The sequence below is a fragment of the Podarcis liolepis genome, assembly GCF_965112155.1.
Source record: "Podarcis liolepis genome assembly, chromosome: 7".
NCBI lineage: Eukaryota > Metazoa > Chordata > Lepidosauria > Squamata > Lacertidae > Podarcis > Podarcis liolepis.
Window position 1 is genome coordinate 83,959,579 of NC_139561.1, and position 25,139 is coordinate 83,984,717.

General features: G+C 47.5%; 4 protein-coding genes across 11 annotated transcripts in view; 3 read left to right on the top strand and 1 right to left on the bottom strand.

The window, feature by feature from the left end:
* The window catches only part of LOC310712671 (pregnancy-specific beta-1-glycoprotein 8-like), a 111,692-nt gene that overhangs the window by 51,138 nt on the left and 35,415 nt on the right, over window positions 1-25,139 (top strand). The gene's annotated exons all lie outside the window — the stretch shown is intronic.
* On the top strand, window positions 1,833-7,887 carry LOC310712709 (cell adhesion molecule CEACAM18-like). 3 transcript variants are annotated; one of them, XM_083516032.1, is made up of 4 exons: window positions 1,833-2,018; window positions 2,854-3,222; window positions 5,293-5,384; window positions 7,634-7,887. In XM_083516032.1, exons 1-4 carry the CDS (start codon window positions 1,976-1,978, stop codon window positions 7,694-7,696), a joined length of 567 nt encoding a protein of 188 aa, XP_083372158.1. In that variant the 5' UTR covers window positions 1,833-1,975; the 3' UTR covers window positions 7,697-7,887. The 3 variants fall into 3 exon arrangements, with proteins under 3 accessions (XP_083372158.1, XP_083372160.1, XP_083372159.1); XM_083516034.1 differs by having other exon boundaries at window positions 1,834-2,018; window positions 5,293-5,430; window positions 7,639-7,887; XM_083516033.1 differs by having other exon boundaries at window positions 1,834-2,018; window positions 5,293-5,415.
* Window positions 11,627-18,012, top strand: LOC310712704 (cell adhesion molecule CEACAM21-like). Of its 4 annotated transcripts, none has more exons than XR_014528960.1 (5): window positions 11,627-11,874; window positions 13,639-14,010; window positions 15,636-15,765; window positions 17,398-17,516; window positions 17,754-18,012. XR_014528960.1 is itself a non-coding variant. In XM_083516024.1 (4 exons), the coding sequence occupies exons 1-4, from the start codon at window positions 11,802-11,804 to the stop codon at window positions 17,432-17,434; spliced, it is 612 nt and encodes a 203-aa protein (XP_083372150.1). In that variant the 5' UTR covers window positions 11,627-11,801; the 3' UTR covers window positions 17,435-18,012. The 4 variants fall into 4 exon arrangements, 1 of the variants encoding a protein (XP_083372150.1); XR_014528961.1 differs by having other exon boundaries at window positions 17,398-17,503; window positions 17,726-18,012; XR_014528962.1 differs by having other exon boundaries at window positions 17,398-17,503; window positions 17,744-18,012.
* Window positions 20,272-25,139, bottom strand: part of CEACAM18 (CEA cell adhesion molecule 18) — a 42,847-nt gene continuing 37,979 nt past the window's right edge. For 2 of the 3 annotated variants that reach the window (XM_083516020.1, XM_083516019.1), the window contains 4 exons: window positions 24,608-24,723; window positions 22,899-22,940; window positions 21,094-21,137; window positions 20,272-20,607 (listed from right to left, as the gene is read on the bottom strand). In XM_083516020.1, the coding sequence (XP_083372146.1) occupies window positions 20,604-20,607; window positions 21,094-21,137; window positions 22,899-22,940; window positions 24,608-24,723 (206 nt within the window). In that variant the 3' untranslated portion in view covers window positions 20,272-20,603. Of the gene's footprint in view, window positions 20,608-21,093; window positions 21,138-22,898; window positions 23,034-24,607; window positions 24,724-25,139 lie in introns of those variants that run through there. The other variant, XM_083516021.1, reaches the window with a different exon arrangement.

Genomic DNA, 25,139 nt, shown 5'->3' on the forward strand with positions numbered 1-25,139 from the left:
CACAGGAGACGGATGTTGATATTACTGGTTTCCTGTTGCTTTGTTCCAGTTGCCTCTCTGCTCTCACAGAGAGAGGATGTATTTTTCTGTCTGCATAGTTAGAAAATAAACCTCTTTGCAATGTAGCTCATATTTCTCATCCTTCCCTGCTACTGGATACTCTGCGTAATGAGGGAGCTTGCCTGGAGCCTTATTAAAGGCTCAGGTTGTTAATCACATCGGAGTATCTTGAGCAGAGATGTGTCTGTGTGAAAGGAATATCAGCCATGCAGTAAAACCCTCGTACAACAGCTGCTTCTATTCTACGACGCTTTATTGTATAGCAGCAAAACAAACATTTCAGCCAGGAGAGAGCGAAGACATGATAAAAGCGTTCACATAACAAAGTACGAAACCCGTATGTGAACACACCCCCAGTGACAGGATATCATTTCCCTTGAGCTGTTAACTCTGTAAGCTCTGGGCATCCTCAAAAAGCCTTCTGGGAAATGATATATAACGAATTTTTAAAAATGTTTAAGGTGACATTTGTCAAGAAACCAGAAGCCCTTCTTTCAGGGATAATTGGATCTGAGATACCTAAAGAACGGGGGGGGGGGGGATATTTATATATATGACCTCAGCAGCCCAAATGGCATGTGCCCAGAGGTGGAATATGCCCCAAATAAAGAGAACTGGCAGCAAAAGTTACTGGAGTATGCAGAAACGGCAAAACCTACTAGAAGATTAAGAGCTAAGAAGATAGAATCTTTAAGCAAGAGTGGGGATTGTTTGTTGAATATCTAAAGAATGATTGTAAATGACTTAAAACATTAGCAGGATTGATATAAACACGTGCAGATGGTGATATTAAAATTTCGAGTACAAGTGATTCATTATATAGGTTTTAATGTTGAAGATGCAGAAAAAAGAAGATACAACTTATGTGACTACAGAAAGGAGAGGAGGGTAGACCATAGTATATTTAAATGTATAAAAATATTTTCTGATATGTTTTGTAAAATGAGAAAACCTGAAAATGAAAAATGTAAACGATAAAACCAGTTGCTTACACTGATCCTTCTAGCACCTCTGCTCCCCCTTCTGGTCAGGAGGGGTAGTGATACCAGGAACTCACCATGATCAAAAAATGAAATTGATGGGTTTTTATGGTTATGTAAGGGACCCCAAGGGCCATCTAGTCCAACCCACTAGAGTGCAGGAATCTCAGCTAAAGTATCCATGACAGACGGCCATCCAACCTCTGCTTAGAAACCTCCAAGCAAGGAACCACGTGCCTTGAACTCCTTGGAGAAAGCTTGGACTACAAATGTGAAAATACAATCACCTAATTGGTAGCATGTGAAATTTGAAAGTGCCTGCAATAGACCTGAAGGGACAAGTCCATACAGTCACTCCCCCAGTGGCGTACCATGGGTTGCCAGTGCCCGGGGCTGTGAGGAGTGAGTGGGAAACAGCCAGATTACGCATGCGCATTCAACTGCCTAACAGTATCTGACCACCCAGGAGATCTGGAGAGGTCACTTCCTGGTTTGCCTGGAGAAGCCATTTGAATCGAGCCTAGTGATGGTAGTGCACAATTGTATTGGGGCAGCACCCGGTGATGAAATTGTGCCCCACAAAAATTTACACCCGGGGCAATCACCCCTCTGCCTCCCCTACACTACGCCACTTTTCCAGCCAAATCACAGCCTCAGATAGATATATAAATTTGTAGTCCAGCTATCTGAGTGGGACCCCATAAAGGGCTTCCCACTTCCAGTTCAACACAGTCCAGGCTGCTTTGTGACCTCCTCTGGTTGCCTAGGAGATCGCAATGGGGAAGGGGGCTGCTGACTGTGAGGCCTCCTGAGCTCCAGTAGGGGAAAGCCTAGGGTGGGTTGTGAGCAGGTGGGTTCAGCTGATGCCCCCAGCATTGGGAGCAAAGAAGATAAAAGGAACCCAGGCATCCAGCCGGGCATAAAGGGAATCTCCCATGATGCCAAAGACCTTCAAATCTCCACTGCTCCTTCTGGCAGGTGAAAGATTGGGGGCTCCCTGTGGAGCAGTGGGGGTAGCATAGTGATGGTGTGGGGAGGAGAGAGACCCAGATCAGCTGTGCTCTAAAATTGTGGTTTGGGGAACAGAAGGCTATCTTGACCTCCACATTAAAGTAAAGGTAAAGGGACCCCTGACCATTAGGTCCAGTCGTGGCTGACATTAGGAAGAAGTTCATTAGGAAGAACATTAGGAAGAACTTCCTGACAGTGAGAGCTGTTTGACAGTGGAATTTGCTGCCAAGGAGTGTGGTGGAGTCTCCTTCTTTGGAGGTCTTTAAGCAGAGGTTTGACAACCATATGTCAGGAGTGCTCTGATGGTGTTTCCTGCTTGGCAGGTGGTTGGACTCGATGGCCCTTGTGGTCTATTCCAACTCTATGATTCTATGAGTCTGGGGTTGCGGTGCTCATCTCACTTTATTGGCCAAGGGAGCCGGCATACAGCTTCCGGGTCATGTGGCCAGCATGACTAAGCCACTTCTGGCAAACCAGAGCAGCGCACGGAAACACCATTTACCTTCCCACCAGAGTGGTACCTATTTATTTACTTGCACTTTGACGTGCTTTTGAACTGCTAGGTGGGCAGGAGCAGGAACTGAGCAACAGGGGCTCACCCCGTTGCGGGGATTCAAACCGCCAACCTTCTGATTGGCAAGTCCTAGGCTCTGTGGTTTAACCCACAGCACCACCTGCGACCTCCACATTGCAGTTGCAAATGTCTCTGATTGGGGTGAAAACCCGCAAGGGTTACTGTGTGTTATCGGCTTGTTCCTTGACCTGAATCTCTTGCCTCTTCTCTCCCCCTCACCCCCCTCAGCCCATATCTTGTTTTCTTCCTTTGTGTTTCTGGAAGCGGACCAGAACTTCACCCTCCTCATCACCGTCCAGCCCTGGTTCCCCCAGGTAGGAGGGGAGGTCTTGCTGATTCCAGAAGATAGCAAGGAGAAGGTGGACACCTGCAGCTGGTTCCGGTGGGATACGGCTGAGAAGAATCAGATCTTGGTTTATCAACCACCTCCGGTGAAAGATGTTCAATACAAAGCCTCGTATACTGGGCGGGAGTCTGTGAACACGGATTGCTCCTTGCAGATCAAGAACATATCAGTCTCAGATATCACGTACTATATAATGCAAAGAAACACTACTAAGGAGTCAGAAGTGGGGCAGATATTCTTAGTGGTCATAGGTAAATGTTTCACATGCCCCTTCTTAACCTACACAATCTTTCTTCCCCTCTTGATATCTCTCTACAGACACGCACCGCATGATGATATCATCTGGTGTGTCAATGATGTTTATTGTGTCTTGAATCTGAATAGGTATTTTGGTTTCGTATATTTAGCAGTTGGGCTGCAGCTCAGTGTATCTATCTGGTACACAGGCTGAGACCCTTCGACTAATCCAGAATGCGGCAGCTAGACTTGTGACTGGGAGTGGCCACCAAGACCATATAACACCGGTCTTGAAAGACCTGCATTGGCTCCCAGTACATTTCCGAGCACAATTCAAAGTGTTGGTGCTGACCTTTAAAGCCCTAAATGGCCTCGGCCCAGTATACCTGAAGGAGCGTCTCCACCCCCAACATTCAGCCCAAACACTGAGGTCCAGCTCTGAGGGCCTTCTGGTGGTTCCCTCACTGTGAGAAGTCAGGTTACAGGGAGCCAGGCAGAGGGCCTTCTTGGTGGTGGCACCCGCCCTGTGGAACACCCTTCCATCAGATGTCAAGGAAATAAACAACTATCTGACTTTTAGAAGACATCTGAAGGCAGCCCTGTTTAGAGAAGTTTTTAATGTTTGATGTTTGATTGTGTTTTTAGTATTCTGTTGGGAGCTGCCCAGAGTGGCTGGGGAAACCCAGCTTGATGGGCGGGGTATAAATAAATAAATAAATAAATAAATAAATAAATAAATAAATAATAAAGTTCTGAATGTACAGTGGTACCTCGTAAGACGAATGCCTCGCAAGACGAAAAACGCGCAAGACGAAAGAGTTTTCCGTTTTTTGAGTCGTTCCGCAAGACGAATTTCCCTTTGGGCTTGCTTCGCAAGACGAAACGTCTTGCGAGTTCTTGCGAGTTTGTTTCCTTTTTCTTAAAGCCGCTAAGCCGTTAATAGCCGCTAAGCCGCTAAGCCGTTAATAGCTGCTAAGCCGCTAAGCCGCTAATAGCCGTGCTTCGCAAGACGAAAAAAACGCAAGACGAAGAGACTCGTGGAACGGATTAATTTCGTCTTGCGAGGCACCACTGTATTAGGTTTACTATTTATTAGGGGACAGGCCCTAGCTCAATGGGTAGGGCATTTGCTTAGCATGCAGAAGGTCCCAGGTTCAATCCTGGCTTCTCCAGGTAGGGCTGGGGAAGACCTGGCTGGAACCCTGAAGAATTCATAGAATCATATAATTGTAGAGGTGGGAGAGATCCTGAGGGTCACCTAGTCTAGGAATCTTTTTGCCCAACATGGAGCTCGAATCCACAACCCTAAGATTAAGCACCTCATAGTCTACCGACTGAGCTATCTTGTTGAGTCAGTGCTGAGCTAGTTGCACTGACTCATAGAATGACAGAGTCAGAAGGGACCTGGGGTTCATCTTCTCCAACCCCCTGTAATGCATGTGACCCGTATGGGGATCGAACCCACAACCTTGGTCTCCTCAGTACCACACTCTAGACAACAGAAAGCAGCCTCTTTTGTTTCTTGGAGAGGATGATGTGCTTGGGTTCAGCCGAACGAAAAGAATACGGAGAACTGTAAACAGGAGCAAGATATAATTTTAGCAACTGAATCTGTGTAGGACCATAGGAAACTGGCGATCCTTGTTCGTCTAGCCCAGGGCAAAGAGCACGTCTCCATCCTCATCCAGGGAAGCAAGGGTTCAAAGGGCAAGGATGGAGAAGTGGGTTGGCGAGGGTTACAGCCAAGAGAGGAGGTGTGGCCTGAGGACCAGGAAGAGAAGCTTGGAGGGACGCAAACTGCTCACCCCCCCAACCTAGACATGGAACTTTCTCTGCTCACACTTTTAGCCTTGAGACCGTACCACGTAGTGAGAAAAGGGGGGTTTTGCCACAGCAAGCATGGGGGAAACGGGAGGGGAACAATCTTCTCGGAAACCATCTTGCGCTGCCTCAGTGGCCCTGTTTGGTCTCCAGGACCGATGGAGAGGATGGGGAGAAATGCCCTTGGTACCTGAGATAAACAAGAGACAAGGAATTACGGTTCTCCTTCCTACTTCTCACCTGACCTTTCTCTGTCTCTCCAGAAAAGCGAACGGACACGAAAAAAGGGACGAGAGTCTCTGGAGGAGCCGTCGCCGGGATTTTTGTGGCTTGCATAGTCGGGGCTGTCTTTCTTGTAGGCCTGATTTCCTACACAGTCAAACAAGGTTTCGTACGGTAATGTAGATAATTTAACAGAAAGGGAGAGGGAGAAACAGAGAGAGAGAGAGAGAGAGAGAGAAAGAATATCAGACAGTACTTCCGGCAAATTTGTCTCGGATGCAGGTAGGGTCCGGGCCGGCTCACACAGGATGCAAGGCGAGGCAACTGCCTCAGGTGGCAAAATCTGAAGGGGCAGCAGATGCAGCCTCCAATGAATGCATGGTCTGGGAGCTCCTTGGAGGCCGGATCTGTCGGCGCCTCAGCAGCAGCAGCCCCCCCCCCCCTCGGGCTGCCTCTACAACAGCCTTTTAGCCAATTGGAGGCACCTCCGGTCTTCTCCCGCCCTAGTTCCCCATGTCAATCTTTATCCTACCTCCCATTTCCACTGTAGATTTTCGCTCACCCCTTCTTCCCTGGCAGGGTGCGCGCACCATTTTGTGGCATGCCTCAGGTGCCAAAATCTCTTCAGCCCTGAGTGGGAGGTTGCTGTTAATCACTTAAACCATGTATTTATTACAGTGACCAACATCACCTTCGTTGGTTGCTCTGACTTTTTAAAAGTTACTGTTTCCAAGGTGATAGCTATAAACGGTGCTTTTTTCCCCTGGGGGGGGTACACAGGGGTACGCAAATCCCTAAACATTTTGTGAAACTAATGGGAGAAGAAACTAAAAATTTAAATAAAAATTAGTTTCTTCTCTAGCACGGTGAATCGTCAGTTCGGTTTCTACTCCCGATGGTGGCCTTTTGGCCGTTGACTGTATTTATCTTTCCTGATTCGAACTATAAAATGGTGATGTTCTTGAGCCAAAATGAGAGGACCCCTAAACATTTTTAAAGGAAAAAAGCACTGGCTATAAAGCTATGAGAATGGCAGACCCTCCAAGTGTCCCTATGTTCCAGGGATAGTCCCGGATTTACAGAAGCCATCCTGGTTTCTGATTTGATCCCGGAATGTCCTGTTTTACCTCAGGACAGCCCTATTTTCATCGGAGAAATGTTGGAGGGTAGGCGTTATGAGACCCCCCAAGCCAAGGTGATAAATAACCATAGAACCTTTAGAAGGCAGGCCCGCATAGCAAAAATAAATAAATACAAAAAGTTTACTGTTTTATTATGTTTTTAAATATGTTGGAAGTTGGCTGGAGCAATCCAATCAGATGGGTGGCGTATAAATAGTAAAATTGTTGCTGCTGTTTTTGCTGTGTTGTTATGGAATAGGGCGTTCTTATTTTCATAGGAGAAATGTTGGAGGGTATGTGATGGGGTGCTCTGAAGACCTTCATTTGCTGAAGCACTGTGGGTTAAACCACAGGGCCTAGGACTTGCAGATCAAAAGGTTGGCGGTTCAAATCCCTGCGATGGGGTGAGCTCCCATTGCTTGGTCCCTGCTCCTGCCAACCTAGCAGTTTGAAAGCATGTCAAAGTGCAAGTAGATACGTAGGTACCGCTCCGGCGGGAAGGTAAATGGCATTTCTGTGCGCTGCTCTGGTTTGCCAGAAGTGGCTTAGTCATGCTGGCCACATGAACCGGAAGCTGTACGCCGGCTCCCTCGGCCAATCAAGCGAGATGAGCGCCACAACCCCAGAGTCGGCCACGACAGGACCTAATGGTCAGGGGTCCCTTTACCTTTAAGTGATGCTGAGACTATCCTCCGGGAGGAGGCCATGTGAAGTCCAGGGGTCCAGCATGTATATCCAGAAGTTCTCCCTCAGAGAAATCCAAGACTGGATGTTGACATTGGCTGCCAGTTCATTTCTGGGCCCAGCTCAAAGTGCTCACCTTAGTGTTTGAAGCCTTAAACGACACAGGCCCCCAATGCTTAGTCCTCCACCTTCCCTACAGATTCCCTTGGGTGTTAAAATTGTCAGAGGGAGCCCTCCTGGTTGCTCCAGCACCCTCAGAAACTCGGGAAGGTTGGCCCAAGAAAGGGCAGTCTCTATGGCAGCTCCTAAGTCGTGGAACTTCCTCCCCATTGAGATGTGTCTGTCACCTTAAGTTTTCGGTGAAAGCAGAAGATGAACCTCTTTGTCCTGCCTTTTGATGCCTGAGATGCACATTTACAACCCACCTTATTTCTCTTATTGTACATTGTTTTTAATGATGTATTTTAATTGTTGTAACCTGCTCTGGAACCTTAGGGTGAATGGGTGGTGTGGTGAGGGTGAAATAATAATCGTGGTGGTGGTTCTGGTTTTCAGCCTATGATTGGTTCTCTTCCAGGTAAGAAAAATAGCCAATAGTGCAGAAAACTCTTTGGAGCCAAGCCCAGAAGAGCTTCCTTGAGTTCCATGGATTTTATGTTCCCCATCTCCCCAAGAAGAGAAACTCCATTTATTTGAAAATGATGATGGAAGAATCAAGAGCCCTTTGATAAGCATCAGCCTTTGTACCTAGCCCAAACCCAACAGGGCAGGGGGAAAGCACACCATCATGTCCACTGATGAAATTAAAAACAAAACAAGAAAACCCTCCAACGCTTAGTTTTGACTATATTCGTACTTTGTGCCAGAGATTGTGGAGATGGGACTCGCCATATTCCAGAGTCATGCATTGTGTTATATTATAATATTATTGTAAGTCACCAAGAATAGTTCTGTAGGACATCAATGATGAGAACCATTGAAGGAGGAAGTAAACCAGGTTATGAATTCTGGGCTTATAAAAGCTCAACCTCCACTGTTCTCACTGGTCCTTCCAGTGCCTCTGCTCCACCTTCTGGACAGGAGGGGTAATGACACCAGAAACTCCTCATGATCTAAGAATGGAATTGATGAGTTGGCTTTTTCATGTGCCTATCATGATAATTTGTTCTATCTGGCTATTGGTACTTAGCTGGAAGGGAAGGGAAGACACCCAAGGATCCAGGTTGTTAGGAAACCTCTATTTCCACACACACACCCCACGCAGAGCTACAAAATTCCAGAGTTTCTTGGGATGAAGGGCTTGCTGTTAAACCAAACTACAAATTGCATCTCTTTGTGGGGGATGAGGGTCTCTTATCAACTCTCAGCACCTTTAACAAACTCATAGCTGTCAACTTTTCCCTTGTCTTGCGAGGAATCCTATTCTGAATAAGGGAATTTCCCTTTAAAAAAGGGAAACGTTGACAGCTATGAACAAACTACATCTCCCAGAATTCTTTGGGGGGAAGCCGTGGTTGTTTAAAGTGGAATTGTAGTGCTATAGATTTGCGGTGAGGATGTGGCCCCAGTTTTGTACCCTACAGCATAAGAAGAGTGTCAGTTTGCAAAATGAAATTGAGATGTGAAACCTCTCTCTTCATTCTTGTTTAAAAGTTGTTGGCAAGGCTGCACCAAACTGGGTGCTTACATTAACAGATGGAAGTAACCATTCATCACGTTGGACCCAACAAATAAGTACAATACAGTGGTACCTCGGGTTAAGTACTTAATTCATTCCGGAGGTCCCTACTTAACCTGAAACTGTTCTTATCCTGAAGCACCACTTTAGCTAATGGGGCCTCCTGCTGCTGCCGCACCGCTGGAGCACGATTTCTGTTCTCATCCTGAAGCCAAGTTCTTAACCCGAGGTACTATTTCTGGGTTAGCGGAGTCTGTAACCTGAAGCGTATGTAACCCAAGGTACCACTGTACAATGTTTGGCGACCCCCCCTTGTTGTGGCATCTCCTTGGTGTAAGATGTCTCACTCAATCCTTGTGTTGCAAGCAACCCTCTGGCAATTGGTCGAAGACAGAGCACCCCACCCCCACCCCCTTTTTTTGGGGGGGGAAGATCTTTATTATTATTTCATCTTATAATGTATATAAAACAGAGAGAACATAGCAACAGACAAAAATGGAAAGATGAAAAATTAAACTATAAAACAGGCATGCAGACAGAGCAATTGCAGTGGAGGAGCATGGTTTCATGGTACCCTGGCTGTGCGTACAGAGGGCTGTGTGCCAGACAAGCCCTCACCGCCGGATCAACACCAGCTCTGAGCCGCTTTGTGAGGTTGGGTGCTCCCTGTACCACCCTGGCAGAAAAACACAGGATAATCCTGTCAAAGGGAAGAGGAACGAAGATTCTACAGACATGAATACCATATTTTTCCCTGTATAACACGCCCCAATGTATAAGAAGCAATATTAAGAAAATAGGGGGAGATTGCCCAGAGTTGTTTGTGGAGGTAATGCTCCACTTTGCGAAAGCTAACCTCGCACCAGATGTGCAACAGTGTGTCAAGGAGCATTGCACCTGCTCTCCCTGACCTTTTGCCTTCTTGGCTAGAAAACAGGGTTTCCCCCCTGACCTTTCGTCCTTTCACAATTCGTTTGCTTAGACATTTCGCTTGGCTGGAGCATGACCGGGAACGCAGACATAATCAAGTATCGGGGGAACATCTTAGGCAAACACTTGCTGACACATGTATATGCTAACGCTGGAAATGTGCTTAGATGAAATACGTTAAGTTTAGGGCGGTTTCACTACTGTTTCTTTCTTTTCTTTTTTAAAAATATTTTTATTGATTTTAACATACAAATTTTAAAACGTACCACACAGATTATTGCAAATACACTTTTTTTGGACTTCCATCAGCATCTCCGATGATCTTCCATCTTAACCTCTTTTTATGCATTACTTAATTTTATATTGCCTTTACCCTCTCAACTTATCATCCCACCTTTTACATTTTTACAATATTTCCCACAATACTCCTCACAGAACTTCTTGCAGACCTACAAACGTCGTCTGACCATCACAAATACTTTTCATATAATTCGTAAATTTACTCCAGTCTTCGGTAAATTTCTGGTCCCACCAGTTTCAGATCCTTCCTGTTAATTTGTCTAATTCTGCGTAGTCCATCAGCTTCATCCTCCATTCTTCGATCATTGGCAATTCTTCTTGCTTCCATTTCTGGGCCAATAATATCCTAGCTGCTGTTACTGCATATAATTGCTGTTACTGCATATAATATAATTACTGCTGTTACTGTTTCTAATTGTTGACTTCTGCTAATAAAAGGAGCCTCGGCAGAGCTAGCCGGCAGCTTGCTTGGAACATGCTTGCCAGCTTGCTCCTGCACAGCTCACCTGCATCTAACCTCCTGTCGTCTCCGTTATTCCTACAGTTGTTGAGCTTTCTTGAAGGGGGGTTGCAACAAATTGCTCACCCACCTCAACAACGCTGCCATTAGCACATGGCACAGAGGTCACCAATCATCTGCCCGATCGCCACCAGAAGCCACCAATCGCCCGCCCAATTGCCACAACAACAGCCAATCGACAGCAGCCCTTGCCACAACCACCAATCAGCTTGTGACAAAAAACGATCCCCCACCCCCACTCTGCACTATCTGTGTATAAGACGAGCCCCAATTTAATACATAATATTATCAGGATAAAACCTCATCTTATACATGGAAAAGTATGGTATGTACCTGGTTGTTGCTGAGATTGACGTGAGGGCGAAAGGGGTTTGATGATGGTGGTGGTGGTGATTTATTCAATTTATACACTGCCCTATACCTAGAGGTCTCAGGGCGGTTCACAAAGAAGACCACAACATATAAAATCATACCAAAAGCAGTGACCCAATAACACCCCCCCCCAAGCCACATTCTAAAAGGGTGTTGGATGTCAGTAAGATCAACCAAAGGCCTGCTTAAAAAGGAACATTCTTGCCTGGAGCCTAAAGGTGTATATAATGAAGGCGCCAAGCGAACTTCCCTGGGGAGAGCATTCCACAGACAGGGAGCCACTGCAGAGAAGGCCCCGTTCTCGTGTTGCCACCCTTTGGACCTCTCTAGGAGGAGGCACACAAAGGAGGGTCTTGGGAGATGATCTCAGGGTCTGGGTAGGTTCATATGGAAAGAGACGGTCCTTGAGGTATTGCAGTCCTGGGTTGCTTAAGGCTTTATAGGTCAAAACCAACACTTTGAATTGGGCCCGGAAACTAATTGGTAGCCAGTGCAGTCAGGCCAGGATCGGTGTATTTAGCCACATAGTTATAGCCTGCTACACATCTTTGGAAACCAAGAAATATGACTTTTAAAAAGTCTATTCATTATTTGTGCTCATTATAAACCCTGCCAGCTCGTTGTGGTTTAAACCCTGGACTGATGCGCCTTTCTCAGATGGGCCCCCCAAATGGGGTCTTCCCCACCCAACTCACCAAGGCTCACACTCCAGCTTTATGACCTCCTATGGTTACCTGGGAGCTAACAGGTGAGGGAGGCTGCAGTGAGGTATCCTAGGCTAAAGCTGAGGAGATCTTGCAGGGGTGGGGAACAGGTGGCCTAGGCTGGGTGGTCCTGGGCATCTGTGGTTACGGACAGGGGAGGAACCCATGTCTATGGCTGGGCACAAAATCATCCTCCCAGGATGCCCCAAGCCCTCTCACCTACAAGAGTGGCACCAACACTATGCAGAGAGCCCACCCAGTAGCTGGGGGCCCCTCTGGCCGGGGAAGACCTTGGCCGATGCTGCTTCTAGCAGGTGAGAGACTGTGGCAAATGCGTCATCAGTGGGGCTGCCTCTGAAGACAGTTCAGAAGCTTTGACTGGTGCAAAATTTGGCAGCCAAGTTGCTCACCGGTTTGAGCATATTGCACCAATCCTGACCCGACTGCAGTGGCTGCCAATTACCGTATTTTTTGCTCTATAGGGCACACTTTTCCCCCTCCAAAAATTGAGGGGAAATGTGTGTGCGTCCTATGGAGCGAATGCAGGCTCCTTGGCTTCAGCGATAGCAACGCTGAGCCTCCGAAGTGCAGAGGGAGCGCTCCCTCCGTGCTCCAAAGGCTTTGCGTTGCTTTCGCTGAAGCCTGGAGAGCAAGAGGCGTCGGTGCACACCGACCCCTCTCACTCTCCAGGCTTCAGGGATAGCCCCGTGCGGCCCCTCCGGCAGGGAGAGGCTGCAAGTGGCTATGGCTTCTTTAGCCCCGTGCAGCGTCTCCTGGCAGGGAGAGGTTGCGTGGGGCTAAAGAGGAAGCCAAAACAGCCAGCGGGATGTATCCCGCTCGCTGCCTTGGCTTGTTCCATAGCCGCGCGCAACCCCTCCGGCAGGGAGAATCTGCATGGGGCTATGGCTTCTTTAGCCTGTACGCTGCTCTTTGGGGCTGGGGGGGAAATAAGATTTTTTTCCCTTGATTCCCCCCCCCCCCTAAAAACTAGATGCGCCCTATGGTCCAGTGCGCCCTATGGAGCAAAAAATACGGTAGTTTCCAGGCCCAATTCAAATGTAAAGGCTCAGGACCTCAATACCTCAAGAACTGCCTCTCCCCATATGAACTGACCATCCTTTGAGGTCCTCCTTCATGTGCCTCACAAACAGAGCCGGATTTAGGTTTGATGAGGCCCTGAGCTACTGAAGGTAATGGGGCCCTTTAAATGTCCAGCTGTCCTTTGCCAACAACAAATTGTCGCTGTTTTTGTGTGTGTTGAATATATGCTGTACGGTAATTTATGGACCTAAGTAGGTGGGATGTTTTAAATATATTTCTCTCTCCCCCCCCCCCTTGGTTTTAAAGTCTCTATGTGGGGAGTTTGGTTTGTATGTTACTTTGGTTATATGTTACTTTGGGCTGCACTGGGCAAGATAAAGCGAATAAGAAATTTAATAAATCATCATCATCATAACACTGTGTTTTAATTTGTTGGAAGCTGCCCATAGTGGTTGAGGTAACCCAATGAGGTGGGTGGCATAATAATAATAATAATAATAATAATAATAATAATAATAATATACTTTTAAAGAAGTCTCCTAGCAACAAACCACAGTCCCCAGAATTCTTTGCAGTGGTATGGTGCTGCTTTAAGTGCAGGTGGCGCATAGGATTTTCAGAAAACCCCTTCCCCAGTTGGTAACAGGATTCAGGGCTGGGGTCTAAAATTCTGGCTTAGGCAGGGAGTCTGTTCTTAAGGCACTTGTTATGAGCTCTGCTGCAGCCTCAATATAAGTCATGCCTCCCAAATTTTCTCCCTTTTTCTCCAAGAGGGAAAACCCTCTTGGTTCTTGCTCTATAACGGAAACATGTTTTCAGTTGCCATTGGTTTCAGAACATTTCAAACCTCAGCTGCTTCCGAATTTCCAGAATGTTGCAATCTGCTTGCTTTTGTTTTGAAATTGCACAGGGCAGGAATTTGATAAATGAATTTGATAAATACATCGCAAGCGCCGATGTCTCCGACTTGCTGCCGACCTCTTCCTTGAACTGAACTTTTGCTTCTTTCCCCTTCCACCCAACCCCTGCTCTTCTAGCCCACATTCTGAATTCGTGCTTCGCACTGGTGCAAGCTGAGAAGATTAGAATTCCCATCGTGTTGAATCCGTGGCGCCCATCATTGGGAAATGACGTAACACTGGTCCCAGTCAGTAGCATGGAGAGGGTCTTATTCTGCAGCTGGTTCCGAGGGAAAATATCAGAGGCAAGTAATATTGTGACCTACCAACCTCAGCCAGTCTCCATATTCAATATCAGCTGGGCCTACGCTGGGCGGGTGGACATCAATCCACATTGCTCCCTACACATCACTAATTTAACTCTCCTGGACAGCGGCTACTACATGATACAAAAGAAAAAAGATCTGCTGGACTCATTTGAAGTGGGGAGGATATACCTGGCGGTCAGAGGTGAGTATATTTGGTCCCTGGAACTAAGGATAAACAAATATCTCGGTTTCTCATTTTTCCAGTCTTAGGTGCAGTTCTTCACATTTTTTACACCAGTTTGCAATTTATTTAATTTTTAAAAAAGGTCATCATGACAATTCATCAGCATTTGAATGGAAACTCTCCATATATATGTATATGTATGTATGCAATTGTGACAATTTTTTGCAAGGCAATTTCCCTAAATATAGTGCGCTTCTGCAAAATATTTTCACCAACTTATGTGCTTTTATGCACACTTTGACCTAATACAGTGGTACCTTGGTTAACCATCAAAATCCGTTCCAGAGGTCCAGTTGTAAACCAAGACTGGTTGTAACCCAAGGCGTGCTTTCGCCAATGGGGCCTCCCCCCCCAAAATTGGTTGTAATCCAAAAAAAGGGACACGCACTTCCGGGTTTGATGTGGTTGTAATCCAAAATGGTTGTAATCCAAAGCTGTAGCAAACCAAGCTACCACTGAATAGGTATTTCTGTACAAAACCCTTGGCGAGTGAGCTGCCGTGCAAAATTCAGAGCAGCACATTTGCAGAGCTGTGTTTCAGTTCTTGCCAGGGCTGGTCCAAGGCATTTTAGCACCTGGGACGAACCACAAAATGGCGTCCCTTTTCCCTGCCAGGGAAGAAGGGGTGAACATGAAGGAACAAGGGGAGACTAAAGATCTACATCAGGACTGCTGCCCCTATGGATCCTGCCGCCTAAGGCAGTCTTCTCACCTTCCTTCATGGATGGTCCGGACCTCATACAGTGGTACCTCAGGTTAAGAACTTAATTCGTTCTGGAGGTCCATTCTTAACCTGAAACTGTTCTTAACCTGAGGTGTCACTTTAGCTAATGGGGCCTCCCGCTGCCGCCGTGCAATTTCTGTTCTCATCCTGAGGTAAAGTTCTTAACCCGAGGTACTATTTCTGGCTTAGTAGAGTCTGTAACCTGAAGCGTCTGAAATCTGAAGTGTCTGTAACCTGAGGTACCCCTGTACTTGTCTTATTTTGGAAAATGTGAAAGACCTGGGTTCACCTTTCCTTGTGAACCGAATCAATTTTCTCCCTCACCCTTACCTGTAACTGATGCAGAGGACAGGGGTGCTCAGCTTACCTGAGGACGAGCTAAAGAAAATAAACAACTATCTGACTTTTAGAAAACACCTGAAGGCAGCCATGTTTAGGGAAGTTTATAATGTTTGATGTTTTATCGCGTTTTTAATATTCTGTTGGGAGCTGCCCAGAGTGGCTGAGGAGGCCCAGCCAGATGGACAGAGTATAAGTAATAAATTACTACTACTATTACAGTCATTCCTTGGATCTGTAATGCCTTGCAAGTCAAATTTTTTGGCTCCCAAATGCCTCAAACCCGGAAGTGAATGTTCCGGTTTGCGAACGTTCTTTGGAACTCGAACGTCCAACGAAGCTTCTGTGGCTTCCGATTGGCTGCAAGAGCTTCTGCGGCCAATCGAAAGCCGTGCCTTGGTTTCTGAACATTTTGGAAATCAAATGGGCTTCCGGAACGGATTCCGTTCGACTTCCGAGGTACTGCTGTACTATTATTCCTATTATATGCATATTTTTTTCTTGCTGTCTGCATGTGGAGATCTGGGCAGGAAAAGGAAGGTGCATATTCCACCTGCCAAAGTCACGGCGGGGCTTGTCGTCGGATGTATTTCGCTGTCCCTGCTCTTGGTAGGCATCGCTTCCTACTACACGTTGAGCAACTATGCAAGGTAACGCTAGCTTGTTTTTTATTTCATTTTGGTTACCGTATTTTTCGCTCTATAGGACACACTTTTCCCCCTCCAAAAATTAAGGGGAAATGTGTGTGCGTCCTATGGAGCGAATGCAGGCTCCTTGGCTTCAGCAAAAGCAACGCGAAGCCTCCAAAGCACAGAGGGAGTGCTCCCTCCGCGCTCCGGAGGCTACGCGTTGCTTTCTCTGAAGCCTGAAGAGCAAGAGGGGTCGGTGCGCACCGACCCCTCTCGCTCTCCAGGCTTCAGGGATAGCCGCCTGAAGCCTTCAGAGCGCAGCGCGAGTTCCCACTGTGCTCCGCAAGCTTCAGGTTCCTTTCGCTGAAGCCAGGAGGGTCTTGCTCTTCCGGCTTCAGCAAAAGGAACCCAAAGCCTCCAGAATGCAGCAGGAACTTGCGCTGCGCTCCGAAGGCTTCAGGGATAGCCGCCTGAAGCCTCCGGAGCGCAGCTAGAAGTCCCGCTGTGCTCCGGAGGCTTCAGGTTTCTTTTGCTGAAGCCAGGAGAGCAAGACTCTCCCGGCTTCAGCAGAGAGGGAGAGCTGCGCAGCGCCCCTTCAGCCAAGCGGGAGGAGAAATGAAAGGGGCTCCGTTTCTCCTGCCGCTTCGCTGAAGGGGTGCTGAGCAGAGAGGGGGAGATTTTTTTCTTCTTGTTCTTCCCCTCCTATGGTCGGGTGCGTCCTATAGGGCGAAAAATACGGTAAGTATAATATAAGGCAGGTCTGGAACAAGAGGCTGCTTTACGGATGAGCAGGCCAATACACAACCACGCAGGAGAATGAAAGCAACCCGGAAGACAGGCTGAATGTAGAGCCTTTGCCCCAACCCAGAACAACCGGAAACTATATTTAACTCTGTAGTCCCCAATTACGATGGGTGTTGTTTATATTCTTTGACCAAAAAGTGAAGGAGGTGTATACAATGTGCTGTCCAACCATCTTACGCCGGGACCCTGCTGTGTAGGTTTTGCTCCTCTCTTATTGGTTGCCCTTTCCTAATATTTCATTTTCCCCATAATTTTTTGCATCCATGATATTGTACTTGCATTGTATTGTTTTATTGATTTAATACAGTGGTGCCTCGCAAGACGAAAAGAATCCGTTCTGTGATTCTCTTCGTCTAGCGGTTTTTTTGTCTTGCGAAGCAAGCCCATTGACGGATTAGCAGATTAGCGCTATTAGCGCTTTTAGCGGCTTATCAGCTTATCGGATCAGCTGATAAGCGGCTTAGCGGCTTAGAAAAGGGGGGGGAGGGAAAAAACCCAGCAGGAACTCGCAAGACATTTTCGTCTTGCGAAGCAAGCCCATAGGAGATTCGTTTTGCGAAGCACCTCCAAAACGGAAAACTCTTTCGTCTAGCGAGTTTTCCGTCTTGCGAGGCATTCGTCTTGCGGGGCACCACTGTATGCTGTAAACTGCTTGGGGATTTTTCTTTAAAATATAAAGCGGTATAGAAATTTTTAAAAATAAAGCAATAATAAATAAATTGTATTTCTGTGTTCCGTGGCAAGCTGCCTTTCCTCTCAAAGGCGGCATAGGGATGTTTCAAAAAATATGAAATAGAACTAGCTTCTCACTCCAGCAATCGTTGTTCCTTTCCCTCTTTCCTTGGGTAGAATTGATCCTGAACAAGCCCATTCAATTCTGATCTGAAGCAAAAGTCAGGAGTCCAGAAACTTCTGGAGGGCCAAAGATTCTGCACCCCTGCCTTAAATCACAGAGGTTGGTAGTCACGGTTTCCTTCTGAGGGTCCATTTCCACCTCCAGATGTCAACAAGAGCATGGCGACTTCAGTTAAGGGAGCTGTGTGTACAGCAGGAGGGGTTGGGGCTAGACTTGGCCTTGAACTTGGGTGGATGTGGCACCTAGTGGGTTGGGAATTACCCTTCTAGTCCCAAAGGGAGTAGGATACGGATGCTTCTAATTTCCCTTCTCTGATTCTAGACAAGCTCTCTTTTACAGAGGGAGAAAGCAGAAGAGATCATCGTTCTCCAGTACAGCGGTGGCGTTTGGAGCAGCAACAGCCAACCCCACAGATTGTATGAGTCACTGCCCTCCCCACCGCAAGAGGAGGAGCTCCATCTATCTGGAAACCGTGAATGAAATAATCGAGGACAGTCTGGCAGCTTCTTGAGCACCAACCTTTACAGCCAATCGGACCCACCAGAGGTAGAAAATAACATCAAATATACACCTGTGAAATAAAAGCCTCCAGTGCCCATTTAGTGGCACCCATACTCCTTTGTTCCATTGTGTTGCGATGGGCAGTGTTGGCTCCAGGGATTTTGGGGGAGGGAGAACCTTCGACAAGATGCCTTCAGCTGGATCCTTGGACCCATCTCACCTTTGTGGGTTGTTGTTGCTCCTTCACCTGCTCTCTCTCTCTCTCTCTCTCTCTCTCTCTCTCTCTCTCTCTCTCTCTCTCCCCATGGGCCCAATCTGCCCAGAGCCAGATGGTAGTAATTATTATTATTATTATTATTATTATTATTATTATTATTATCAATAATAATAATAATACAGTGGTACCTCGGGTTAAGTACTTAATTTGTTCCGGAGGTCCATACTTAACCTGAAACTGTTCTTAACCTGAAGCACCACTTTAGCTAATGGGGCATCCTGCTGCCGCCGCGCCGCCGGAGCACAATTTCTGTTCTCATCCTGAAGCAAAGTTCTTAACCTGAAGCACTATTTCTGGGTTAGCAGAGTCTGGGTTAGCAGAGTCTGTAACCTGAAGCATATGTAACCTGAAGCGTTTGTAACACAAGGTACCACTGTAATAATTTTTATTTATACCCCGATGGCTATGATAATATTTATACCCCACCCACTCTGGGCAGCTCCCAACAAAATATAAAAAAATAGAATAAAACATCAGACATTAAAAACTTCCCTAAACAGGGCCGCCTTCAGATGTCTTCTGCAAGTCAGATAGTTGTTTATTTCCTAAGCAAGTGCAGGCTTGGTGCTCTGTTGCCAACCTCCTGGCAATGTGGTGCAGTGGTTAGAACGTTGGACTAGGAGCTTGGGAGGCCAGGGTTCAAATTCCCCCTCAGTCATGAAGCTCATTGGGTGACCTTGGACCAGTCAATGTCAATAATAATAATAATAATAATAATAATAATAATAATAATAATTTATTTCTACCAAGTCCATCTGGCTGGGTTTCCCCAGCCACTCTGGGCGGCTTCCAACCAAAGATTAAAAATACATTAAAACATCAGTCATTAAAACTTCCCTAAACAGGGCTGCCTTCAGGTGTCTTATAAATGTCCTATAGTTGTTTATTTCTTTGATGGGAGGGCGTTCCACAGGGCGGGTGCCACCACCAAGAAGGCCCTCTGCCTGGTTCTTAGGGCTCACCCATGCTTCTCCTTGTCGTGTGCCTAGGAAGCATGGGTCCGATTGGTCCTCTGCCCCACAACTTGCCCCAGGAAAACCCACTCTTTAGCTCTGAATCGGAACAAATGTTAGTCCCTGGGAAAGCTGATTGACATTTGCTCAGATTCAGCACAAAAGAGGGGGAAGCGGTGGGAAGCCTGGATGAGACCTCTGCCTAACCCACCTCACAGGGTCGTTGTGAGGATAAAATGGGGGGAGGGACCATGTATGCTGCCATCTTGAGCTCCTTGGAGGGGCGGCGGGATACAAATCCAATACATTATTTACTTGCTTAAACAGGAAGTGTGAACAGCAGCTGCCGAGCCAGGGGCTCCAGGGGTCCCAGGTGGGGTCCAGATCTCAGAAAGATCATTTAAAAAAGGAATTAGCTCCAACTTGACACATCCAGAAAGGAACTACTGTATTTTTCGCCCTATAGGACGGACATTTTCCCCTCCAAAAATGAAGGGGAAATGTGTGTGCGTCCTATGGGGCGAATGCAGGCTTTCGCTGAAGCCTGGAGAGCGAGAGGGGTTGGTGCGCACTGACCCCTCTCGCTCTCCAGGCTTCAGGAAGCTCTGCGCAACCCTCGGGAGACCGGCTCCGAGGGTTGCGCAGAGCTGCCTGCAGTCCCGGGCTCAGCGCAGCTCTGCGCGGCCATCGGGAGCGGGGCGCGAAGTCCCGCCCGGTTCCCAATGGCTGCGCAGAGCTGCCTGCAGTCCCGGGCTCAGCGCACTTCTCCCCATCGCCAGCCCCACAAGCTCGGGGGACAGCGGGGAGGCGGAGCGCACCTTCCCGCTGTTCCCCGACCTGGTTCTTCCAGCCCCGCACCTGGGGGGGGGGGAAATAAATTTTTTTTCTTTATTTCCCCCCCAAAAAACTATGTGCGTCCTATGGGCCGGTGCGTCCTATGGGGCGCAAAATACGGTAACTTCAGTTCATGCTCAGTCCTGTATAAAACAGCCTAGTTCGGTTCACACTCGGTTCACAGATCAATTCAAGTTTATGGCAAACGATCCTCAGTAATTTAACCCAACTACCCAATGTTTGGATCGTTTCAGGTTGCCGTCAAAAAGAGACGTAAGACAGTAAGAAAACAGTGAAATTATTTAATGCATTTTCTCCAACCGTTTTGATATTTAAGCAAACAAGCTCAAAGAGTCTAATGCGTTTTTCTTTTAAAGTAAAAACAACAACACATTGAAGATTAAACCATTCAGAGTTCTACCTCAGAATGATCTGCAGGGATGCACATTAAGGCCACATTCATGCCATGTATTTAAAGCACTATATTTAGAGAAAAGTCTGGGTTTTTAAGGCAGGTATATCAAGGAGGGTCTGGCTGGGAGTTTGCAGCTGACAGGCATCTAGGCAGAAACGTTCAGCTGGGAGAAGGTATCGTAAGTCCTTATTGCTACGCAGGAGATTCTACACTCAGAAATCACCTGGATAAACAGAGAGAGAGAGAGAGAGAAAATGAATGTGTGTCAAGGGTGCAGGATCTGGCCCAGAATTTATTTCCAATGCCAAAAACTCAGCGATGGGATTTGAGGAAATGCACGTACAGGAAATGTGGGGCGGGGCAGGCAATAAGCTGCAGTGAGCTGCTGTGGGGCAGGGCAGAACTGTGTGTGCCCAGTGCCCCCTAAGTTAGCCTGCTGCCCCCAAGGGGCAGTGGAAGGCATTGCGCCTTCACTAAAGTTCACTAGAAGTTAAATTTTCAACTGCTGGTCCAGTCACCTTCTGGATACAGAAAGGTGGCAGGGGCAGGTTTAGGGCTGGACACTGGGCACTGAGCCATGGGGGTGCCATCTCAGAACCGGGTGAGGCCCTGGGCTTTGGGGAGGAGATGTGAGAGCTCTGGCAGGGTCCTAAAGTCCTCCCGCCTCCTTCCCAAAGCCAGGAGAAGTCACAGAAACGGGGGGCCTTACCTCTCCAGTTCCTGATACACACCCCCGTCGTCACATAGCACCTCCTGAAGACAAAACGTTGAAAGAGTTCAGCTGTGGGTCTGATCTGCCTGCCTTGCACGCTAATTTGGGGGTGGGGGTGTCCATAGACCACCATTGCAATCCACACCTGATACTTAGGTTCATCCCTCTCCTGTTAAAGGGATCTTAAGACAGTAGGCCTAGCCGACCGTTCTGCCGTAGAATTGGGGCCTGAACGAGCTGCTGCGTGTCGGAGTACAGTCATGAAATCTTAGAATTGTACAGTTGGAAGGGACCCCGAGGTTCATTTCAGCTGGAGCATCCCTGACGACTGACCATCCAACTTCAGCTTTAAAAACTCCAGTGAAGCAGAGTTCACAACCTCCTGGGGGAGACCATTCCCCTGTCGAACAGCTCTTACCGTCAGAGAGTTTTTTTCACTCAGAATCCCCTTCCTTGTAAATTGAATGAATGAATTTCATTATTACGGTCACAGACCAGTTCCGGCTCACTCATAAAACACAACAGGAATACATTGAATTGCAACTGGGTATAACAGAGACCATTCAGATATAGCGGCAGTTTAAAATATATATTAAATCTTGATCACTAAAATATAACCTAAAATTGTCATTTAAAGCGTTAATCATTTTGGTAAAGGTAAAGGGGCCCCTGACCATTAGGTCCAGTCGTGACCGACTCCGGGGTTGCGGCGCTCATCTCGCTTTATTAGCCGAGGGAGCCGGTGTACAGCTTCTGGGTCATGTGGCCAGAATGACTAAGCCGCTTCTGGCGAACCAGACCTGCGCACAGAAATGCCATTTACCTTCCCGCCGGAGTGGTACCTATTTATCTACTTGCACTATTGACGTGCTTTCGAACTGCTAGGTTGGCAGGAGCTTCTGATCAGCAAGTCCTAGGCTCTGTGGTTTAACCCACAGCGCCACCCACGTCCCAATTCAGATATAGTGGCAGTTAAAAATATATATTAAACCTTGATCACTAAAATATAACCTAAAATTAACCTTAATCATTTTGGTAATTCCTTGTAAATTGAAGCTATTGGGCCCTACCCTTCAGAGCATCAGAAAACAGCAGCAAGGTAGCCTTTCCCCCAGCCTTCTGCTGACCTCTGCAAGGCCGACACCAATCTGTCCGCCCAATTCTGCACCATCTGCAGTTTCCAAACTGTCTTCAAAGGCAGCCCAGGATCATATTGCGCCGGAGATGTCCAATTTAGGGCTGTGGTCCAAGAACATTCGCAGGGCACCAGGTATCTGGGTGGGTGGCGGCGAGACTTGAGTGGGCAATGCTGACTCAAAACGAGGCAGGATCCTGCAAGGGGCAGTCGGCGTGGGCAGGATCCTTCCCCCACCCACAGCACAACGGCCAGTTAGGCTCTGAGCCATCCGCTGAGTCATGCAATGAGCAAAGCCTACGTCACAGTGTGGTATGAGTCAGCCTTGCCAAAGGAACATAAAAACAACAACAACACAACCACCACTATCGTAATTCTTTGCCTACACAGTAGGGCGGCTGTACAACCTTTGTGCCCCCAAAAGCCACAGACAGCAGTGGGTGGCGGTGGTTTTTGTCTCCTAGTTGCAGACTAGACAGTACAGAACGGACTCGCGGCTGGCTTGCCAAAAAGAGCGGAAGGCTCTATTTCATTCTCTTTCCCTTGGTCTCTTCCTTCCTAAGTCTAATCTTCACTCTGGAGGTATCATGGAATCATAAATTGTCAGAAGGGACCCCTGAAGGTCATTCAGTCCAACCCCCTGCAATGACGGAAGCTGTACACTTACCTGGTAGATGGTGCTGGGCTCAGCAGGGTTCTCAGGCTTGGTCTGGAACAAAGACAAACAGGAAAGCTTTCTAGGTTGCTGAAGCAATTCTGTGGAGGGCTGGACATGTCCCTGCTCTTTTCTCTTTTTTTAAGTCTGATTTTTGTATGAAGAAACAAAAAACTTCACTTCGGGTTTGTGGATGGTTTACTTTAACACATAAATGCATTCCCCTCCCCCTCCCCCCCAAAAAACCACAGAATTAAGTCTTCATACACATAGCGTGTGTGGGACGCAGGTGGCGCTGTGGGTTAAACCACAAAGCCTAGGACTTGTCGATCAGAAGGTCGGCAGGTTTGAATCCCTGCGACGGGTTGAGCTCCTGTTGCTCGGTCCCTGCTCCTGCCAACCTAGCAGTTCAAAAGCACGTCAAAGTGCAAGTAGATAAATAGGTTACCTTCTCTGGCGGGAAGGTAAACGGTGTTTCCGTGCACTGCTCTGGTTCGCCAGAAGCGGCTTGGTCATGCTGGCCATATGACCTGGAAGCTGTACGCCAGCTCCCTCGGCCAATAAAGCGAAATGAGCGCCGCAACCCCAGAGTCGGCCATGACTGGACCTAATGGTCAGGGGTCCCTTTACCTTTACACATAGCGTGTATGTTTTATCTAATAAATGCCCTTTGGCGCACAGGGTTATTGCTTGAAGAACTGCACAGAATAATTCAGGGTGCAGATATTAGTTCAGGGAGTGCAAACGAGTCTGGTTTATGCTACAATCAAACGAAACAAAAACCTCTCTCGTCTCTCAGTGCCAAGACTGCCACTGCCCCTAACAGATGCCATTCCCCGGGTAGTCATGGGGCAGGAGTGGGTGGCTGAGCTCTGCGCTTGAGCGGTGACAGAGTCACGTATAAGCTAAACAAGCTATAGCTTAGGGCCCCACTCTCTTGGGGGCCCCTGAAAAATAATTAAAGTAAAAAAGAACTGGATGTCCATTTCCAAAATATGAGATAAAAAACAAATAAAATAAAACCTACATACAGCAACAGAGTTTTGTGTTGTGTAGGCTCCTATGATGTAATTCATGGGCCCTGCCTGCTATATAAAGGGCCCCATAATCTTCAGTAGCTTAAAGGTAAAGGGACCCCTGACCATTAGGTCCATTCGTGGCCGACTCTGGGGTTGCGGTGCTCATCTTACTTTATTGGCCAAGCAGTGGCGTAGCGTGGGTTGTCAGCACCTGGGGCAAGGCAAGTAATTTGCGCCCCCTAACCCGTGGATTTGCGCCCCCTAACCCGTGGATTTGCCTAACCCCCCGATGTTGCGCCCGGTGTGGCCGGCCCCCCTGCACCCCCCACGCTACGCCACTGTGGCCAAGGGAGCCGGCGTACAGCTTCCGGGTCATGGGGCCAGCATGACTAAGCCGCTTCTGGCGAACCAGAGCAGCGCACGGAAACGCCGTTTACCTTCCTGCTGGAAGAGTACCTATTTATCTACTTGCACTTTGACGTACTTTCGAACTGCTAGGTTGGCAGGAGCAGGGACCCAGCAACGGGAGCTCACCCCGCCGCGGGGATTCGAACCGCCGACCTTCTGATCGGCAAGTCCTAGGCTCTGTGGCTTAACCCACAGCCCTGGGTTTGAGCGCCAAAGTTCAGCACCAACTGAACCTCTGCTGTGCCAGGGTGAAAGTGGTCGTTCTAGCTGCAATGTATTTCAATCATCACTTACTTCTCTGGCTCTGCTACCAAGCATTTTGGATCGAGAGAAGTCCTTAGGTAAGGATGGGATTGTCGAAATTGGTGGTGGTGGCGGCGGCTGCAGGTTCTTCCTCCGAATGTGGACATCTGGAGACAAGGTAAGAATGGAGAAAAGCAATTCTTCTGTCTAGCGGGCCAGATACAAGGTCCTTTTATAAATTATAGCCCAGCTTGATTACTGAGACAATCTACAGGAGTGTCACTGATCTCTCCTCAAGTTGGCAAAGGTCTGATAGACAACAAGAAGAAACCATCTTTGTGCCATTGGCTCAGTACTCTGGGTTACCCTGTTTATAGAGATTTTAAAACTTTTTAATATGGTTTTTATTGTATGGTTTCATGTTCAATTGCTGTAAACCACTCTGGTTTTTAAATGAATATTTTTTATTCATCTTATTTAAATTGGTATACCGCCCTTCATCCGGGGTAGTTCACAACATAAAATCAGAATATAAAAACACAAAATACATGATAAAGTTAAGAACAGGACAAAACCAACCCCT

What these genes read in the sequence shown, in the direction of transcription:
- LOC310712709 (XM_083516032.1), top strand. Translation starts at nt 1,976, where the DNA reads ATGATGCCAAAGACCTTCAAATCTCCACTGCTCCTTCTGGCAG. An exon ending in TCCACTGCTCCTTCTGGCAG is followed by an intron (nt 2,019 to 2,853) that starts GTGAAAGATTGG and finishes CACCCCCCTCAG; the next exon opens with CCCATATCTTGTTTTCTTCC. An exon ending in TAGTCGGGGCTGTCTTTCTT is followed by an intron (nt 5,385 to 7,633) that starts GTAGGCCTGATT and finishes GTTCTCTTCCAG; the next exon opens with GTAAGAAAAATAGCCAATAG.
- LOC310712704 (XM_083516024.1), top strand. Translation starts at nt 11,802, where the DNA reads ATGCAGAGAGCCCACCCAGTAGCTGGGGGCCCCTCTGGCCGGGGAAGA. An exon ending in GCCGATGCTGCTTCTAGCAG is followed by an intron (nt 11,875 to 13,638) that starts GTGAGAGACTGT and finishes CTGCTCTTCTAG; the next exon opens with CCCACATTCTGAATTCGTGC. An exon ending in ACGTTGAGCAACTATGCAAG is followed by an intron (nt 15,766 to 17,397) that starts GTAACGCTAGCT and finishes TTCCTTGGGTAG; the next exon opens with AATTGATCCTGAACAAGCCC.